The sequence below is a fragment of the Drosophila eugracilis genome, unplaced genomic scaffold, assembly GCF_018153835.1.
Source record: "Drosophila eugracilis isolate 14026-0451.02 unplaced genomic scaffold, ASM1815383v1 contig_408, whole genome shotgun sequence".
NCBI classification, from domain to species: Eukaryota; Metazoa; Arthropoda; class Insecta; order Diptera; family Drosophilidae; genus Drosophila; species Drosophila eugracilis.
The window spans coordinates 516,060-537,753 of record NW_024573270.1 but is presented as its reverse complement, the minus strand read 5'-3'; the positions used below and the strand labels follow the sequence as shown (position 1 = coordinate 537,753).

At 39.7% G+C, this 21,694-nt stretch overlaps 2 protein-coding genes across 5 annotated transcripts in view; one reads left to right on the top strand and one right to left on the bottom strand.

The window, feature by feature from the left end:
- The window catches only part of LOC108103787 (teneurin-a), a 222,360-nt gene that overhangs the window by 88,259 nt on the left and 112,407 nt on the right, over positions 1-21,694 (bottom strand). The gene's annotated exons all lie outside the window — the stretch shown is intronic.
- On the top strand, positions 13,883-20,795 carry LOC108103788. The gene is made up of 2 exons (XM_017209422.2): positions 13,883-18,304; positions 18,372-20,795. The coding sequence occupies exons 1-2, from the start codon at positions 17,737-17,739 to the stop codon at positions 18,857-18,859; spliced, it is 1,056 nt and encodes a 351-aa protein (XP_017064911.1). The 5' UTR covers positions 13,883-17,736; the 3' UTR covers positions 18,860-20,795.

Genomic DNA, 21,694 nt, shown 5'->3' with positions numbered 1-21,694 from the left:
TTTGTGCCAGCAAAAATCGCAAAGGGGGCGGCAAAGCCAAAGCGGAAATTGTTGAACAGAACTTAAATCTCAACGAAATTGTTTTTGGCGACAGTTTGTGGATGCCGGGCCTGTTGGGTGGGTAGCCTACCTCCCTCCCACCCTTCTTTTACCCCTTTTTCTAGCCCCCGCTCTTGGATTGCCCTTTATAAGCCCCCTTTTCACTCTGCACTCCCGTTCCTCTGAAGGTCCGAGGAGCCCGAGCCTTGTTAGCAAGCAGCATCAGCAGCTGGCGTTGTGCATGTGCAAGTTACAAGCTGCATGTGTGTCCACGAACCACCCATGAAACCTCCTCCTATGAACCACCCATGAAACCTTCTATGAACCACCCATAAACCACCTACCCACTGAATAGGACCACCACCCACTAACCAGCTCATTTTGAAGTCCAACTAGATATTAGGCCAGGTGGGTTTTGCTGAGTTTCTCTACTAAACTTCTAAATTTCATTTAAGATTTTTTAAGAACTTAAAAATCAAATCTTAAATATTTAATATTTGATTTAAGAAGAAGATATATCGATGATCATGTCTTAGTACTTAAATCTGATGATATTTATTGTTAAAAATAAAATAAACCAAGGAACACCTACAAACCTTTACCCCCTTCAAATTTTGGATCATCTTCCCAAAATCAGATCTTAAAGGCCTTCTAAACTACCTTTTTTTAGTCTAAAACTTTAGCATAAACTATCAAAGGGAATACCTTTAGAAGCCTTTTACTTGCTAAAACTCCTAACTCAGGGAAAACTTTGAAAACTCGACTTGATGATGGCTTTTGGTAACCTAAGAATATGGAAAGTGCAATCCTAGGCTGTGCTAACCGAAGCTTTATAGGCTGTTCAGTTGGGTGGTTTTTTTGCGGGAGAAAACTGGGTGGGTGCCTTAGTTAGGCAAAGGGATAGAGGGGGGTTTGTACCACCTTCTCTGCACCAGCATTGCAGAGATTTGTTGGCTTGGAAATTGCCCAACAAATTTCTGTTGGCGGGCCACAAACAACACGACACACGGCTGCTGCTGCTGTTGGCTGGGTGGAAAATGTATGGAAAATGTATGGAAAATGGGTGGTTGGATGGTAGGGTGATGTTGGGGCTGCCATGTAAGCGCCTATCTATGCATACATCTCCAATGTGTGTGCGAGACTGAGACTGTGTTTGTGTGCAGATTACTTACTTTTCGAGCGTTAGTCGTTAGTGCCGTTATTTCATAGTTGCCGTCACGCCCAAAAACCGCAAATGCCACGCCCCCTAGAGCCCACCTACAGAACAGTTTTTTTTTTGGTTTTTTTTTGGTTGTTCAGGGGGGAGGTTGTGTTGGGAAAGGCTACTTAGACGACCAAGCCGCACAAAAGCGCAAAAGCCGTTCATTGATAATGTAAACTCAGCACAAAAATATCTCATAGGTAGTAGGCTAGCGCTCTAGCTAGCATGAAAATTTTCATCGCTGCGGTGAGGTGGGTGTAAAGGAAAGTGGGTGGTGGCACAAACACACACACACACACTCATACATTTACTCATAGAACCAACCATTTATGAAGCCTGCGAAAAGTTTTGCCTCTGCTGGCCAAAAAATTATGTGGCTATATTTAAAGTTTCGTGGGCTTTTGGCCCATAGTTGGGCACTAGACTGCGTAATACTTTTTCAGTTAACTAACGCAAACTTTTCCCAGAATATATATATATCTAGAAACTATATATATATATACAAACACACACATATATGATGTGCGGTTGGCTGGCGCTGGCCTGTTCTATATGTACTTAACCATTTTGGAGATGACCCATGAAGTTAGGCCTGAACTTTCGTTACATACCTGAAAGAAAGTAAGGAAGGAAAAGGGAAAATGTTTAATTAATAAATATGCATTATAGATATAGATATATATATAGGATATATAAGATGTATCTGCCTTAGCTTGTGTTGTGATAATTTTTCCCTATAAAAAATATTACAAAATAGCGGCAGCTATCAAAACCAACCCTTGAGACTGATATTCTTTGTTTATTTTCCAATTTATTTTCTTCTATAACTTTCACTACACAAAAACCAATATTTAAGTTCATTTATAGAAAAAGCCAAGCCCCTATTTTGCTGGTCATAAAATTATTTTAGTAATTATGAGCCACATTAATTCCCCCCTTTAACATTTTCCTCTTCTTTTTTTCCTCTTTTTTTTATTTTTTTGTGGGTGTTACACAAACATTCGACTCATTTAGCACATTGTTCAATATATATGAATATATATATATATATATTATATATACAACCTCAAAAAAACAGAACAACAAAAAAAAAAGGAAACAGAACAAGAGAAGTTTTTGCCCCCCTCGTGTTTTCATGTTTTTTCGCCTGTCTCCTCGCCTCGCCTCTCTCCATTGCCTGGAGTAATTTTGCATAAATTAACCATCGACAAGGTCCGAGACATAACCGTATTGCTAATTACACCATAATGTCCGAAACTAGGCGAAATTTTCGGGATTGGAGCTGCAGCGAGAGTAGGAGGAAAAGGGGTGGCCAGAGCAACAAATTAGCATAATAACCTCTAATCATACAAACGAAAAAATTAAATAACAAGCCAGAGGGGAGGGAGGGAGGGTTATAATATGCTAAGCAGGCACACGACCAGCAGACCAAACACTTTTTTTCGGCTTCTGTATTTTTTTTTCTCCTTCTTCTTCGTCTCTTTCTTTTTTTTATTATGAGTCTACAAGCCATTAACGCACATTAGCAGAACTTATAAATTTATTGCCGCCCGTCTGGCCTCGCCCCGCCTCGCCTCTCGATATAGATGAATGTTGTTCCACTGGGCTTGGGTTTCAATTTGAGGACCTCATCGAGGGGTTGTTTGGCTTACTATATACCCTACTCCTACCCCCCCGTTTTATAACCGATAAACAATGACCGAAACGGGGTTGGCTGTATATACCCTGCCATTGCTGTGAAAGTGAGCGTGAATCGAAGTGGTTTTGAGATTTCAGTCGAAGGGATGGGATTTCTAGATGGGAGTTTATGAGGTTGTTTAAAAATCTTCAAAAATCACTTTTCTAAACTTAAAAAATATTATTTTTCAAAAGATATTTATCAAGAAATGCATCTTAAAGATGCCTTAAAAATCAAAATTCAAGATTAAAATAGCACAAAAAAAGCCAACTTTAAGCTTGTAAAGACCAATCATGTACTACCTCCTTTCACATTTTTGTTACCCATTTTCACAAAAAAAATCTCAAAAATACCTTTTAGAAAAACTCCCCTCACTCCCTTCTTCTCTGCCCTTCCACAAATTATTTTCACACCACTGCCTGACATTTACAGATTGTACAATGATTTTGCTAATTTGTTTGCCTGCCTGCCCGCCTCTTGTTTCCAACAACTAACCCTTAACCCCTAAAACGTAAACCGTAAACCGTAACGCCTGAAACCCCTTCTTCACTCCCCCTCTTAACCCAAGGATGCCTACTACTATGAGTTGGGAGGGTAAAAAGAGGGAAATTGAGGCGGCACACGTGCGAAATCTCTCAAGCCAAATGCAGTTAGCCGAAGCATTTTCCATTTTCAGGCAGCAGCAGCAGCCACACAAAACACACACACACACACGTCCACAACCAAGAAAATGCAATACAGAATGAATATTTCAGCAGGTCAGTGGAGGAGGAGGGTGGTGATGGTGGGGGGAGCGAGCGAGCTCCTGTTGAAATCAACGCTAACCCATAAGAAGAAAATTGCATTTCGCATTTAAACCCAAATGCCAGGTGTGTGTGTGTTACACTCCCTTTTTTTTTTGGGACACCCCCTTTTTCTTCTTCTTCTTCTTCTTTGAAAGATCTTTCTCCTTCTTCTTCTTCCGCATAGTGGTAGAAACATTTAGCTCGTGTTTAACCCTCAGACAAACACAGCTGAGAGGTGGCCATAAAAAACAAGCAGCCAGAAATGCAGTTATATTAAAGAGGGAAGAAAGGCCCAGAAGAACGGTGAAAAGGGGTTAAAGCAAAGAATTGCAAGGCAATGGGGGGGAGGAGGGGATGAAGAGAAGAACCGACGGAAGAAGGGTTAACAAGGTAAAAAAAAGTAAACGGTAATTCAACAGCAGGCATCCCCGGGGTATGAAGCTCATTGCCAGGGGGAAATTCCTCACAAAGACCCTTTTCTTTTTATCAAAAAAAACCAAAAAAATAACAGCACGAGTCAAGGCTTTTTTCTGATATATAAAATTTAAGGGTTTTCTCTTAGGGTTTGTTGTGCATTTTTGGTCAAAAAAAAAGTATCATGTGAGCACACCTGTTGTTCACGAAAATTCCCCTTTTTCGGCCGTCAATCACTAGGAATTCTATGGGTACTTCAGATATGTAGAGTTAAGGGAAAACATTCCTATATATATGAGATATATCTTATAGTATTTAAGATTTAAAAAACTTCATTTAAACTTATTTTATTAATAAAATATCCTTTAACTGTCTGGTAAAAGCCAATTAAGCTCAAACTAACTCATTTCTCAAAAAATTTCCTTCAATAAAACTCAGAAATTTGCCTTCCCCTTTCGTTCCCAATTACAACTCCAACAATATCCTTAAAAAAAGTAAAATACATATTCTTCCGAATGGATTTACGTCTTACAACAGTGTGGCTGGCTGGCTAGTTAAGGGGTTTATCTTTCGATCTCCCCCTCACATATTTCTCTTCCACTTGCCTTCCCTGCCGCCTTCGTGTTTCATAATTTTTCCCTCACATTTTTCCCTGGGCTTTTCAACCTTCTGCTTGCTGTGTGGTGTTCCACTTTGTGTGTGCACTGCAATTCCGTTATTTATGCGCCGACCGTATATCGGGATATATACTCGTATGGTATATATACATATATATATTCTCCTATATTATTATTATTATTATTCTTATGAGGCAACTCCTGCTGTTCCCGGTTACTATACTGCTGCTGCTGTTCCTTACTGCTGCCACGGCTGTCGTCGTTACTGCTCCTGCCTGCTTGTTCCATTTTTATTTTTATTTTTTCCCCTTTCTTTTTTTTTTTGTTTTCATTTTGTGTGTGTTTTTTGTTTTTGTTTTTTATTTATTTTTGTTTGCGCCCCATTTGGCTGTTTGTATTCATTTCGAATCTTCATTGCCTTTGTTTTACAACAATTGCATGCCACATTGCGCTCCTGCTGCCGCTTTAGTGGCTCCTGTTAAGGTCTGTCTGCTACCCTATGTTCTTGGCCAGGGATTTTGGCAATCGGTGGTAGAGCTAGCTATCAAGAAGTTAGTAACTTCTAAAGTGTATTTAGGAATCGAAAATATCATAATAAGAAACTATCATGAAATTATAGGAGAGTATCTTGAAAGTTCGGAATTATCTACTACTATATCATATACTTCCTTATATTACTATACAAGATCTTAAAGGATCATCGTCATATATATATGATGATAGGAAAGTATCTTGAAAGTTCGGAATTATCTATACAAGATCTTAAAGGATCATCATCATATATCATCATATACTACCTCATCTTCTCGTAATATTTTCATAATAGCAAAGCATTTTAATAGACAATCCTTGCAGTTCAGTTTCAACTCTTATTTCCTACATACTTCCCTAGTAAATCCCAACTATTCAGTTACTATATCTCATAATCTCTCTCTAAAGAGTATTCCCACCTTCGGCCTTCTATTACTTTAACTGCCCTTTTTGTTTTCATTTTCGTACTTTTGCTAAACTCAGCATTTAATTTTAGTTGGCCCAAAGGGTTGAGACGGCGACAGTCAGTTTCGGTTCCTTTCAGTTCAGTTTCAGTTAGGTTCGCTTTTGACTGCAGATTGTGTTGGTGTTGGTATTGGTGTGTCTGTGTGTCTGTGTGTATGGGTAATGCCCCTGCTCTTGGGGTAAAACGTTTTGCATTTTATTTTATTTCTCGTTCTCGTTCTCGTTCTCGTTGTTTGCCACAATAAAAAGGGTGAATTTTTATATATTTTGCCATAAGTTTTTATGGCTTCCGTGTGTGGCGGCTGTCGGGAGCTGTCCGCATGTCCGTATGTCCGTATGTCCGTTTGTCTGCTGTCCGTTAACCCTTGACTGGTCTACACTGTTAAATATTGTGATATTTAAGGGCTAACATGAACGTATTTAATGGGGGGGGAGAAGGAATAATAATCATAAAAATAATAATAAAACGAAACCTTCTTAAAATTATTATTTTTAGACCAAAAATTGCCATAAAAAGGCTTAGAAAATCTCTCAAAAACTTTTGAAATTCTTTTTTATCTATGAAAAAATACAAAAATTAATCAAAAAGAACTTTAATTTTTCAACAAACTAACAGTGTAATTTGCTTATTTTCGTTACTGCTCTTCTTTGTCGACGTTTTGTCAAAAGTTAGTCCAGTCAGTCCAGGATTTAGGGGTTTGGAAAGGCTATGGCGGGGCGTGGCTTGCGGTGTGTCTAACATGACGCGCCTTTACACTTAACTGTTTTAAAAAGTTTTCCCCTCCTGCGAGCCCCACTTTTCCATTACCTACCTACCAACCTAGCTACCCTTTCCCACTCTTTTCTTTTTTTTTGGCACACTCTTTTGCATTGTTGCCCTCCTCTTGTTTAGCACTTTTAATTCGGTTTATTTGAGCACAATTTATGAGTGTCTGTGTGTGTGTCTGCTTCTATGTGTGTCTGTGTGTGTATTTAGATTTTAATCTACTTTGCCGCTGCAGCTGCAAAAAACTTTTTGCCAGCACACCCCAAAAAGGACTAACACACACACACACATACTCCTCATACACTCACTCACTCTCCCTACACTTATTTAGTTTTTTTTTTTCGTTTTTTTTTGGTTTTTCATATAGGAAAATTAAGCAAAAAACGCCTCGCAGTAGCAAAGTGAAATTTTTTTGCCGAAAATTGAGGGGCCAACACTCCTAATTGGATAACAAATTTCGACTGTAATTTGATGGGCTGACAAAGTCCAAGCGAAAAGTAAAATAACATTGCCTTTAGATAGATTTTTTTCTTTGGCCAAAATAAAAAATGCCGCCTTTGATCATCATGGCATATAGAAAACTAAAAACTAAAATAAAAAATCATTATTATAAACAAAAAATATATTTGTTTTTACTTTCCTGTCAATTGCAGTCAGTTTTTGTGCAACAAATTTGATTTTAAAACAGCGATCAAAGTACAAAATGATTAATTAATTTGCACACTTTTTTCCTTCTTTTTCAGCCTTCACCCCCTTCCCTACTCCCCCCCTTTTGTTTGGTCTAAATCTGTCAAAAACATTTAGCAAATAAGTTTGCAATTTATTGATAATATTTGTATGTATCTAGGCCAGCGATAAAGTTAATTAAAGTTTATGCCTGTTTGTAGATAAGCGCTTGTGGTTTTATTCGATTTTAATAAAGGCATTTCATAGTTTAGCCCACTAAATCATAGTTTTCCCATTTAAGCTTGGGCTCTCCCTCTTCTTCTTCCCTCTCCTATATAGAGTACATACATATAGTATATATATCTATATAATCAAAGTTCAGCTTAATGCAAAACAGTGGTTATAATTAGCTAAATTCCCACTCTGAACCAAAAGCAGCGCCCAGATATTAGCATGTACTATGTAATTTAACCCACAACGCCCCCCAACTCTCCACTCTCTATTCTCCACTCTCCCCCACCCAATCACCCCTTCACGTTTCCCATAAAATTACACTTGAATCATTCAGCGAGCTGGGAATTGCTCACATTTGATTGCACACATTAATTTAGTCGCTGACTTTTGCCGACTGACGACTGCCGACTGCCGACTGGACTGCCCACACACAAAGCGCCCACCAAAGGGAAATTTGTTAAGAGGGGCTTCTAGAGGTAGGGTAGGGGGTAGGGAAAACTCAGGAAATGATGATCAAGGAGGGTGGTGAAGAAGGAGGAGGTGCCAGTCAAGAAACGTGCTCTGCAAATGAATGCAAGGGCCGGGCCAGTGTTAAATTTCAATGCCAATTGCAGTTTCAAGTGGAGAGACTCCTCCTGAGGAGGAGGGAGATGCACATGCAGCGGCTTTTGCCTTGATTTTTATGGCTTTTTAAATGCAAAATGCTAATAAACAACCACTGAGAGAAATATTGGTCACTAAAACTTAAGAATGAATCTTCAACTCCCATAACATTTCTCTCTCTGCATGCGTCTCGGCTCTTTTGTTAAGGCCACTCGATAGATGCGGGCGGCCATCGTCTCTGTGATTCTTCAAGTTAAAAATTTCATAAGTATTATTAACATTTCCCCGCCTTTCACTCCATCTCTCATCCTCTCTTTCTCTCTTTCCTTTTTTTCCTTTTTTTTTGCCTTAATTAAAAGGAAAGGTTGGTGGGTTGGGGTTGGGGTGGGGAGGTTTCAGAAAGAATTAAATGTTCGCTCAATTAGCAATGCCGAACATTTTTCACATCCTTATTAAGAGTTCCTCTTAAGACTCTTTTGTTGGCGGATTTTCCGCCTGCCATATAAAAATAATAAAAAAAAAAATAGAATGAAAAAATCAGAAGAAGAGTCAGTCGAGAGGCAAAAAGAAATCCCCAACGATTGTTTGATTGCCGCGCCGTCTTATGCACATCAATTCTTCTTTAATCTTTGCTTTTCCCTTTCCCGTTTCCCTGCCCGTGCCCCTGCCTCTGCCCTTCCAACATTTTCCCATTGCCATTTTCCTCATCGACGGACTTTTCACTTGAGCGACACCACCCAATGCGTTTTATTGACTTGAACTTCTCCTTTCGTCGGTGGCGGGGGGTTGGGCAAACAGCAACATGACCAGCACATGAAACGGCCCGCATCTGACACATCATCATAACCATAAAATGATTTCGATTTCGATTTTAATTCCAATTCTGAATCCGAATCCGAATCCAAATCGAAACAAAATTTTATGGAACGCCGCCCAAGCTTTGCTTTCCTTTGCTTTTCTTTCTTTCTTTTAATATGCAAATTCAAATGAATTGGAATTTTCATCTCGTTTTCTGTGTGTGTGTGTTTTTCCCCATCTAATCATCGGCGTGTCGCCATAATCATCACCAGGCTAGCTCTTTTTTGGGTGATCAAAAATTAACGGCTGGCATGCGATCAAAATGAGGGAAGTGAAAAACACTTTTCCAAGATATTTATGGGTTGTTTTTTTTTTTGAGTTAAGCTTATAAGATTTCTTGGGGTTAAGTTTCCCTTTATATCATTATACTAATTAGCCTGCTCTCTTCCCTTCCAAAAACCTCAACTACCTTTCTGGCCCCTAACTAATTGCAAGTCAAACATGAAAGCCAAACCCCTCTTCTGTCCAATCAACCCTTTAACCCTTTAATATGCATTATAATTTGTAGATATATGTATATATATACCATATAGTACTTATATAAATCAAATTTCATGTCAATTTTAATTGCAATTTAATGATAAACGCTGTCCGATGTCGCGACCTTTTTGGTCGACAAAAGGGTTAACTTCCAGTTGAAGTTCCTAAAAGGGGTTAAGTTCGAATCAATAAATGCGGGTGGTCTTTAACCCATCCCCCCAACTGCCAGGCATTTAATTCAGAGTCGTCGTCATCGTTGATTGAATGGCGAGACGAATTCCCATCAGAGTTCAAAACATCGGCAATCGAAGAATTATGAGCAAATAAATTTCCCATCTATCTAAGGCCAGGCCCCACTTACCACCCCACTCCCTTCTCATTCTCATGCCGAACATTAATTCAATTAAGCTCTTTCAATTTCAACTTCAGTTCCAATAATCAAACAACATAAACATACACAGAGATAAACACACAAAGAACTGGACTGTGTGGGAGGAAAATCTAGGGGGTCAGGTCAATAAGCTGATATTATAGAAATATTAATATTACATCTCGTAAGTCGCTTTTCCCTCTATAAAACATCATAAAAGTATGAAATTATTATATATACTTTTAGTCTTATTCAGATTACTCAACTTTCTAAAGTTAATCACAAAATTCTGTAACATTTTCATTACATTTTCTACTATAAGAACTTTCTTCTTTTTTCCCAGTGAACACACTGCCTAATTTCCTCCTCCCTGTCAATAGCCCTACCCAACTTTTTGTTTCTGTTCCTATATCTATATCTATATATCTATATATATATATATATATCTTTCTATATATACATCCCCGTACCTATCTAAATGCTTTTCTTTCTCCTTTTGCCCTGGCCTGGCTCGTTCGCTCACAGCAAAGTGCAAAAATACGTTTTTAATTGATTTTTAATTAAATGTTAAATTGTCAGTTGCAGTCGTGTTTGTGCTTTCAGAAGGGAGTTGGTGGGGGTTTTATGAGTCAGCAAAAGCCCCTCCAAAGGCCCCCCCTTAGACCAAAAACATTCGATTATTTTGTTTAGATTTTATGAAAAGAAGAAGCTGTAGTTCCCTGAGTTTTGTTCTAATTTCTAAAATCAAAAAAAAAGAAATCACACTTTAAATTCTGAAAAAAACAATCTGTAAAATGACTTCCATAAAGCCAAACTCTATCACACACACACCTACTTACTATCTTTAAACTCTCGAACAAGAAATAACCTTTTCCAACGACAAAATACGTTTAACCATTAGTTAATATCAAAGGAAATCCAATCTGCTGGCAAGACAAAAGCCTGGCTCGACAGATGAAAAACAGGTCAAAATTTCCAATCTGGCCAACATAAAATCCAATGCCAAGTCTCTTTAATCACATTAAGCTAAGAGGACTCCTCATCAGCCACCATAATGTTGGGCGTTGGGTTTTTGGGGAGGGGGCGGGTGTGTAAAAGTATAGAAAAGTCATGGGTGGGTGGGTGGCTGTTTAAGGAGGAGGGGTAAGAGGAAAGGAAAAACGGGGCCAGCACAAAAAAAAAGAAAAGTTTTTTTCTTGTTTTCCTTTTTTTTTGTTTTGTTTTGTTTGTTGGAAAAGCGTGCACACAGGTGGGCTCGATGCTTGTTGAAAGCTGTTGTCGACGACGCAAAAGTTCCCTTTAGCCATCATTATGGCCATTACCAGAATGATGATGATGATCAGAAGCAGATGCAGAAGAAGAAGCATCAGCAGAAGCATCCACATCCGCATCATCATCATCATTATCATCATCATCATCATCATCATGATGCTGCTATGTGGTATGTGAGCCTATCACGTACATTCGCCATCAATAACGCGACGATTTAACTTGTCTCGTTCTGGGCCCGAGCACGTAGTAGTTCGCCAGTAGGTTGCCCCTTGGCCTCCGGCACAGGCAACTGAGCCACCCAAAAAAAAAAAAACAGAAAACAAAAACAACCTGCACAACCCTGCACCACCCAAAAAATGACTCACTCCACCACTTTTCAACGGCAGCACGTACGCATCCCCCCATACACGTGGCTTTCGACTAAGCCCCATCCATGGAGCTCTCAGCCTGTCTAACTGCCACTACACTGCAACGAAAATTTTAACTAAGAAATAAACAAAATTATACGCAGGTGGATTTTACTACGAAATAACTTTCCTTTTAAAATCAAAGAACTTTACCAACTATTTCTCACAGTGCCTTTTGGAATCGCTGATGTTTATTCCTACTTTGTTTATCGATATAAATATTGGCAACTTTTTCACATTTCGACCTGGCACGTAACACAGTTACAGACAGTTGAGAGCACCACCACCACCCACCATCACCACCACTGCTTTAAGCAACCCATAGCCAAGGCACCACCAATAGCACCACCCACAGCCAGCACCCAGAGGCTAAGCTTTCGGTCTACAAATCCACTTAGTTGCTAATTGGCGGCAAATCAGCTGGCTAAAGTCTGCTCTTCTCTTTTGCTTTCTTCTCGAATCGAATCGAATTCAGTTGCTGGGATGTCTTTGGAGATGGTTTCTTGGACTTTTTATAGCTGAATTTTTAAGGAATTTAAGGTAAGTTTAATCAAGGATTTATATTGAAGAAATTTGAACTTGGTTTGGGTTCTTGATCTCTGATTTTGTTACTTTTCTAAATGATTTCCAACTTCCGGAAAAATCTAAAAGAAAATTTCAATCATTTTTTCATGCCTAAAAACTTTCGAAAAAAAAATCTATAAAAATTCTTTACAAATGTATAAATACCTAATTTTTACCCACTCTTGCCCAAACACTTAGCTTCTTTCTTTCTGGTAAAACCCCCAGCATTGATCACCACTGATTGTTCTAGTTGTTAGCTTTTGTATCTTTGTATCTTCTAAGCCCAGCAAGGAATCGCATCACGTGCATCATGGAGGTACCTCTTCCTCCTCACCATCCCCACTCCCCCCTCTTATTTCTATCGCTGTATCTGTTTTTTATGCTTCCTTTATTTTTATTTCGGCTCTGTGTGTTTGTTTCTGTCCAAATCCATTTCAACCAGAAGCTGGCCACTTTTTGTTGTTCACTTTTTTGGTTCTTTTTTTTTGGCTTTAAACCTAAACCAGAACCAAAACCAGAACCAGTAACAAAAAAGTAACATTTAAGGGGGGCAGAAGAGAGAACAGAAGAGGGAAACAGAACGACCGAGCGACCAAGTCGCGGCTCTTGGGCGCCTTGGCTTTTGTGGTCAGTCTTTTGGCCGTCTGTGATAGTCGTAAAAATACCCAAGAGATGTCGAAGGCATGTTGCAAAATTTCAAGCTCAAGTCGAAATGGCAGCCAAAGTCTGTTCCACACTCACACGTAATCACAAAAAAGAAAAATATAAAGGAGCACACACATAAAAGTTGCCTGTTTGGATTTCAAATGGTCAAAATGTGGACATTTGCTTAAAGAAAGAAGTGGAAGAAAGGAAGAGGAATACAGATAGCCAGATAGCCAGATATGTTCGTTGTACCCATCTCTTTCATTCTGTCTATACCCCTCTCCCCCTCTCTCTCTATATATATATATATATCTTTGGCTTGAAACAAGTCTTCTTAAGAAGCGAAGGCGAAGAGCTTGTTTTCGCATTTTTATGTCCATTGCAAAATGCGGTTTGGGTCATTCTAAGGAGCTTATAAAATGCCCTACTACTGAGATTGGTCAAAAGGTATAATTTAGATATAGAAAATATATTTTAAAAAATATTTAATAATTAATCAAGTAATGGTTTGGTGGAAAAAAGGTATGCAAACTCTAAAAAAATGTCATTCAACCTTGCAAAGTTTTGTAAAATAATAAACCCAATGACTTTCAAACTGTATCTATAACATGTTAACTTTAACATTTTACAGTTTTTCACAGTTTTTGTTACAGTTTTTTAAGGTTTTTTGCAAAGTTTTGTAAAATAATAAACCCAATGACTTTCAAACTGTATCTTTAACTTGTCAGTTTTAACATTTTACAGTTTTTTAAGCAGAACAAAGATACCTAATTCCCTGTTCTAATATTTCCCTTTTTTTTTAACCTTACAGAAGCGCCCCTTCCCTGTCGACCTAGTTGAGTCCTCTGAAAAATCTGTTGGTCCCCAAGCTGGGGAGCCAATCTTGAAGCCTCAGCTTGGGACCTCTTCTCCGGCTGCACTCGTCGTCGTCGTCGTCGTCGTCTCTGTTTTACCCAATCCCTCTATCACTTGCACGCACTCACACAAAATTCCTTCAGCTGCTTCCCCTCCAACTTTTCCTCCTCTTGCCCTGTTTTTTTTTTAAATAAAAGTTTGCGTTTTAGCTTTAGCCAGATTTATGTTTTCCTGCTTGCGTTTGCAGAATTGTTGTCGGAAGTTTTTTGTGCAGCATCATGGCACACACACACACACACAGAAAGTTCTCAAAAAGATGTAAAAAAAAGAAGACGAAGTAGGGAAACCAAAAAGAAAATATAGTAAGGAAAAGCCTGGCTCTGTGGCAGTTGGGAAAATGGTTTTTTGCAGGGGGCGTGTGCCAGAGGAGTAAAAGCGTAGCGACCGCAAAATATGCTCAGTAGCATTGATGCGCCTTTTGACCCGGCCTCTGACTTTGACACTGAAACCGAAACCGAAACTGAAACTGAAAATAGAAACAGAAGGAAAAGAGCTTTTCCCTTTGACTTGGCATTAGTCGAGCAGGAGTGCGGCGTCTTATTAGCAGTTCCGTATTGTGCTTACACTGAGAGAAAGAGGGGCAGGAAAAGCTGTTGCTAGTAGTTGGGTTAAAGAACTTAAAGTTTGGGTTTTAATTTTGGGAATTTTCGGTGATTGCTAGTTGAAGTTAAGGGGGAAAATTCCTATATTTTTCCCTAGTTTCCACACCCCCAAACATGCAAACTCTTTTAAGAAAAGTTCAAGTTGTATTCCAAACATGAAAAAAGCAAATGAAAACATGAAAAACATCCTCACCTAATTAAGGTAAAAAGTACAATGTTTTCCATTACAAGATTACATGGCTTTGCTGTACATATTTTCCAGCTCTCCAACTTTTTCACTCCCCCTCCGCAGCAAGTGACCCAATTAAAGGTCATGTTTATTTTGCAAAGTGTCCCATTAGCCATCCATCGAATGGTTTCATTTCTTTATGAACGAGCGAAAAGAACATGATATGGAGAAACGCCTTTAGGCTAGGACCCCATTTCACTTTCACTTGTCCAATTAGCTGTCGAGAAAGTACTAATACTTCTGCTACTTCTTTCTCTGCCCTACTACTGACCCATCCAATGTTTAGTACTCCAGATGTCATGTAGTTCATTTTGGGTCTCCACCTCTGACTGGGATTTGCTTTCATTTGTTCTGGTTCTTACCGTCCATCCACCCATCCACCCACCTACCTGGCCTCCGGGGAAGTCAGATTGAACACTGAATTGGACATCATTAGTAGGTGAAATGGGGGCGGTGCGTCAGATGTAGGCGTGACTACTGAGGGGCATTAGGTTAAGGAGTTCACCTTGTGAAAGTTACTCTCCCCTGGAGGTAGGTAGGTAGGTAAAAATGACCAAAGGAATCGTTTTCGCAATCCTTGACTGGGGCTGGGGGAATTGATGAAGGGTAGGGAATGGATGACCCCATGGAAGATGAAGAGACGACGACCAAGACCAAGACTAAGAAGAAGAAGCAGAAGAAGATGACTCTTCGGTGAAGGACTGTAATTGAGATGGGTGCAAAATACGTTAGAGAAGAGGTCCTTTTGGACCTTCTTTACGGTCCTTCAGCCCTCCCCCCCCCCTCCAGTCGAGTAGCCTCAAACAACAAGATGTCATATCATCGAAATGGCAGTCTCATTACGAGACTTTGTTCTTCGCCTTTTTGTTCGTTTTGTTCCTTTCTATTGTTGTTGTTCTTTTTGCTGTTGTTGTTGTATCTTTTGAGCCGGCATTAATCAAAGGTCGTCTTAGGGTTAATGTTTCACCAAGAAACCAAGAAAGGGTGTGGGAATACAAATACATATTTGCACGTTTGCGGTCATAATAATAGCACTTGGATGAGTTTGAAGTATTTAAAGGAGACATTAAATTTAATCTTGTTTTTAAATATCTGTAATTAAGTTTTACTTTTTTTTGAAGGAAAGGAACTTCTGTTAAAAAGGTTTCTAACTAAGGCTAAATCGATCTTTTAACCCCACCCAATAATCTTCCTTGTTGTGATATCCCATTTTCCTGACCATCACTGTAACTCCTATATAGTATAGTGCTGTATATCGCCTTTATTTACCACACACTAAGCGGCTGTTAATGACGCAATTTCCGTACGTAAACGTAAACGCAGGCCTTCGTTTGGCAACCTTTGAGGGTCAGTTGCGTTGGCCAACTTCTCGGTGCTGTTGGCCACAGCTAATTAGCTTAGCGCATTTAAATCGTTCATTTCTAAGGCATCTCTCTCGCTCTCTCTCTCTTCCTATATATATATCTATATATATATACTCTATATAGAAACAGTTAGTTATATGGACAACCCTTGGTGAAATGACAGTCGATAAATAAAATGGGGCTTAGCAATTGGAGAGGAGGAGGAGGAAGGAGGCGGAGGAAGCTCCTCCTCAAACAAGCCACAACAACACCAACTCGGCTATAACCCTTTTCTGGTTCGTATTCTACAGACGATTCCAAGCCATTACACTGAGAAATGTGACACAATTTGAATAACATTTAAAATATAAAATTGAGCATCAATTCGGTTTTCAAATTCGATGGGTGGTGAGGAAATGGGGGGGGAGGAGTATCTAACACCCAACTCCTGATGGATTTGCCGCCTGGAGAGAATATTTTCTTGGGCCTTTCTTTTTCTTTTCCTCCATTGTTTTCTGTTTTTTTTTCTTATTTTTCCCTCCTCGACTTGTATTTTCCTTTTCCTTTATTTTTTTTTTGTTTTTTTACTTTGTCTAAATTGCGTAAATTATTGGCATATGTTGTCTTCGCAGTCCTGTCGAGGCAATGAAACATTTTTAACCCTTTTCCTCGTAGACGTCGTCGTCGTCGTCGTCGGAATTGACAGGGGCGTAGGGGTAGGACAAGGAGAAGGGAGATAGGTTGGGCAGGGAGAAAATGTCGATGTCGGGCCTGGCATTTTATACCATTTCACTGGACTGGCTTGCCATTTTTTTCCTTTTCTCCAGTTTTTCTTGGCGATTCTCACACCCCTTTCTTTCCCTCTTTGGCCGCCTCTGTCTGGCTGCCAGTTGGCTGTCATTTATCCCCCACTTCGGGTTCAGTTTCGGCTCTTCCACCAATTTTCTCTGCCGCCTCCTTTCCGTTTCCCTTTCCCCTTTCCCCTCTCCCCTATTCTTTTTTTTTTATCATTTATGGCCGTCGTTCTTTGGCTTTTTATGTGCGCTATTTCGCGAAGTAGAACAATAGCCAGTCACCCAGCCAGCCAGCCAACAAAGTCCTGGATCCAGGATCTGGGAATCCTACAAACTGAATCCCTCTCCTGTAAACCCACTCCTGAATATACCCTACTCCTTCCTATCCTACTTCATCTTCGTGTCCTTTTGTTACAAAACAAAACGGGGCAGAGTGAGCCAGCCAATGTCCTTCACTATCCTATCCTAGCGCCCTCGCGCTACTTTATTGTCTTGCCAAAAGAAATAGACTTTTAATATACTTGGCCATTCAGAGCACAAAACATGAAGCTCCTGGGGAAAACTCCTTTCCCCCCCTTAACAAAAACAACAAAACACACACACAGAGAGAGAAAGAGTGAGCGAGAAGAACGACAAGTGTCTGGGAGTGTGGAAATATTAGGCGATTTTGCCAGTTCATTGACTTGCCACAACAATAGTTTGAAGTTTGTCTGCCAAAATATGAGAGTCCGAATAAAATGGAACCAATTCCGGGGGATCAAAGTGGAAAGAGGTAGGGGAGAGGGGAGGGCGGGCTGAAAACAGAAGCTAAAAAGTTTTTCAACTTTAATAGTTTCGACCAATTTGAGAGTGGCTAAAAGGCCGGGTATAAATGGCAGCACTGGGAGTGCAAATAAAATCGCACTCCAAATTTTATGTTTGCACTTCTTGAAGGGGCAATTTTCCGACTTTATCAATTTGCAATTTCAAAAAGGGGGGGTAAGGGATCGACATTCTCTTTCTGAAATGTTAGAAGAAGCGCAGAGTTCATAAAGGCCAATCAAATAAACTTCATTTTTAACCCCCCAGTAGGCCTTGATTAACTGTCACTTTTAGACTTTAAAAATGTTAGACTTCCATAGCTCATTCCAAACACAACACAGTAACTAAACACACACACCACATACTAAATTCCAAATTGGATTTTCCTTAGGCAGGGCGAACGAGGTTTTTCTAAGATAAACCAAACCCTACCACCACCCCAAGAGAACCTCAAGCCATGGCCGAAAAACCTAATGCCGAGGATAATCAAAGCTTAAAAAGTACCAACAACGATCGACCACCAAATCGCTTGGAGGCTCGACATCGTCAGCAAGACCAGAATAATGCTGTCTTCGCTCGACTTTTCGCCAGCTTGGAGGGTGAACATCGAAAACTAAAAGAATTGGAAGAACGCCGAGCCAAACTCACCGAGGAAATGCGAAATTTGCGGGCTCTACTCTTCGCGGAGAATCAAAAACTACGCCAGTCGATAACGCCACTGCCTGGCACTAGTCCCAGTAGTAGTAATCCAAAATCAAATCCAATTCCCATACCCATTGCTAAGATTGCAAAGAATCTTCCTGGCACCAGCTCAGCTGGTCCCAAAAGATCTTCCATTATGAAGACGACTTCACGTTTGGATCGAAAGGCTTCTCGTAAATCGGTTACCATTGCCGAGCCACCGGGTCAAAGTTTGAAGGTTAGTGAAAAACCCAAGGCAAGTAGCACCCAAGCCATGCAGAAGAAAGGCAATCGTCGAAGGCTTAAGAATTCAACAACCAAAAGTAAAAAGAGGAAGCCTTTGGGTGAGTTAGGGTTCTATAATATTTTCAATATATATATCCAATTACCTCCTCTTCTTATCAAACTTAGATAACTTATCAAACACCAGGGAGGACTTGCTAGACGAACTCGATGAATCTTCACTCAACTCTACCTCTGTGGGCTCCAATCTGCGAACTCTGGAGCAACGAAGATCCGATCTGGAGGATCGCCAAGATAGCGATGAAGTTTTGGTCTCCTTGCCGGCTCTTTTTCAACTTTTGGATTCTCAATTAACAGATACAAATACCTCAACTTTACCAAATATTCCAGACACTATCGATTCGAAAATACCCGAAGAACCTCTTTCCAATGCCGTTCAGGATCCAAGTTTCTATCTTCCAAGTGCCGACTCCTTGTTCAAGGATATTCTGGGAACCAACTCAGTACCTTTGGCAATGGATTTGCCAGAGGTATCACTGGAAGTTCCATCAATTGGCCTGGCCGAATGTTCTGGTAATGCGATGGAGAAGATCTTGGAAAATCAACAGGAAAACATGAAAATGGAAAATGATTTAGAACCCTCCGCTGACTTTTAGATTCTGTTTTTTTCGTTTTTTATGGCTAATTAAACTTTGGAATACAACACGAGAACTCAATCTGGCAAGATTTCTTAACAACTTACAAACATAAAAGCTTAAGATTTTCAGTTTTAATGGATAGAATTTTGAAATGTAGAATGTATGACACATAGGTTTTGTTTGTGGATTGGGTTGGAAAGCTAGCAATATTTTTTAGGAAAAATGGTTTTAAAGGCAAGGAAATTCTGATTAATCAATAAAAGTTCTTGAAAACAAAAAACTATAAAAAACCGCAGAACTTCTAGCTTAACATTATATTCTTATAATTTCCCCATCTGAATCTATCAAGAATGTGGCATAATATTTGCCGTCAAGTGAGTAGAGAGACCCAATGATGAAAGAAAATCGGCACATGTTCCTGGCATATTCAGCCCGTCGTCTGCCTGCCTGCCTGCCTTTTCTCAGCATTTCTTGCGCCTGCCTTTTCCTTATTTAGTTTTCTGTTATTTTTCTCTCCTACTTTTTGGTATATTCAATTTGCTGACCCTTGTGTATACCCCCCCCTGTCTCTCTACCCCAAAGTGTAGTCCTCCTGGGGGTCGAGTCGAAGAGGACACTGTGGACATCCATTTCAAAACAAATTAGTTGCCAACTGTCCGAAACAAATGTTGTCTAACGAGCAAAATCAAGTTGTCTCCCATTGCCATAGTCTAGGTATGGTATATAGTATATATATATATATATGATATATCAGATATATATATATAGTATTTGTATGACATATACCCCCTCTTTGGCCGAGTTGTTTGTCCAACGAAATGATATCAAGCTCGGCACTTCAATCATAATGTTCATCACGATTTATTTTCCTTTTCCTTTTTTTCTGTTAGCCTGCGTGGGGAGAAGAGTTTGAGGGTAGCATATTGATTGGACTGGGTCAAGAGGTTAGATGTTTGTGTGGGATTTTCCCTGCTTCGTTTTTGTTTGTTAGTGAAATGCACTTGAAGTGCAAAACTAAACTTGCAAGTCAAACCTATGTATGGCGGCGGTGCTGGGGAAATGGCAAATGGAAAATGGAAAATACAAAACTCAACTAAACTAAACTGAAAACTGAACTAAGCCAAACCGAAAACTAAACAAGTTTTCTGGCTACCGAAAAACCACCTGACCCACACGAGCATACAAATTACTTATGTGCGCAGGATGGTGGGTGGATGAATGGGTGGGTGGTTAGGTGGTTGGTTGGTAGTCATACTTTTCTATTTTCCTTTTTTTTTTGTTGTGTTTTGTTGTTCGTTTTTCGTTACTGTTGTTGTTTGTTTTCAAGTAGGTCATTAGAGAGGCCTTCGCCCTTCGCCCGGCCACTTGAATTATTAAATTCCCCCGACTTTTCGAACTTCTGCAGTTGAGCGAGGCGAAGCGAGGCGCTTTTCCTGCCCTGCGCTCCTCAAATATGCATGAATATATATATACATTATATACCCCTCTTGATATATATATATAGTCCTACTATATCGCATTCGTATTCCTCCAGGTCTGCCAGAATGTTTCCATAACTTACCTAAAAGTGGCGAAAAAGAGAGAAAAAAGAAAGAAATATTTATTGTAATTTTTTTTCGGTTTTTTTAAATTCGAGCAGCAGCAGCAGCTTAAATTGTGGAAAAGTTTGACATTCTAGGTAAGTAGGTTTCTTTCTATAAATGTTAAATTTACAATTTTATAATATTTCTATTTCTTTTATAGATTTTTAAGTTCATCACAAGATCACAAGATTTTCCTCTTTAAACTATTTCAAGTTTGAGTTAAGTTCTGAAGGAGTTCCCCTAACCACTTTTTGTGACCACCACCACACTACCAAGCGTTTGCTAGTCCCATAAAAAGTAATTGGAATTTTCATTTAATATAAAAGCTGAGCGAACACACAGGCAGGCGGCAGCAGCAGCAGCAGCAGCGGAACACAATCTAACCCACTTCGCAGTTTGCAATCGCAGAGCAACCAAAAACTATGCATATAAACGGGGCCACTGATGTTTAGAGTTCCTCCCTCCCCTCAACGTCTCTTTCGCTTGGGAAAGGAATCTCCACTGCTACCATCATCATCATTTTGAAAAAGGATACAATGTGTAGCCAGTGGAGCATCCTCATGGATATGTGTATCCCCTCCCCCCCTCCGTACAGGCGCGGCTCGGCTCGTTGCTCATAAAACTCACTCAAGTAAAAGTACGAATGGTTTTCGATATGAAATGCATGAAACTGACAGGCAAACATATTGCGGCGCACTACCGAAACCTGCCCCCACAGCCACGCCCACGCACCCTCACTACTTTTTTTTTTTACTTACCCACTACACAGCGGGGAAAATTGTTTTCTTAGTTTTCCCCACCGCCCTAAAGTTATGGAATTTTTACTAGTAAACTAAGCCTAAAATGGTAGAAAATTGGAATTGTCATAACTCGTTGAGAGCTCCGTCATTAAATTTCTATTCAAACTGCATTCATATTTCACATTGCATTCACCTGCATTAAAATCTTAAATTTTGTAAATCTTTCTCTTATCGAAAATGAGAACTTAAAGCCCAAGAACCCCAAAGAAAAACGTTGTATTTCTGTCATATCTTTCACCAATAACTGTCCTCGTTGAGCTCATAATTTGATTTCCAATTAAAGCCAACAAGAAGCCACTAATTTTTCTGCCTGTATAGAGAGAGCAGCCTCTTGTATCAGTTGGCTGACTGTTGGTTACCACTTGGCCGTTGTTGCCCCTCATCTGCATTCCCTTTCCCATTCCCTTTCCCATCCACATCCACATCCTCATTCTCATCCTCATTCTCATCCTCCTTGTCGTCCTCGTAAG

Coding starts and splice junctions, on each gene's coding strand:
- LOC108103788 (XM_017209422.2), top strand. CDS start 17,737: ATGGCCGAAAAACCTAATGCCGAGGATAATCAAAGCTTAAAAAGTACC. Junction 18,305..18,371: donor TAAAAAGAGGAAGCCTTTGG/GTGAGTTAGGGT, acceptor TATCAAACTTAG/ATAACTTATCAAACACCAGG.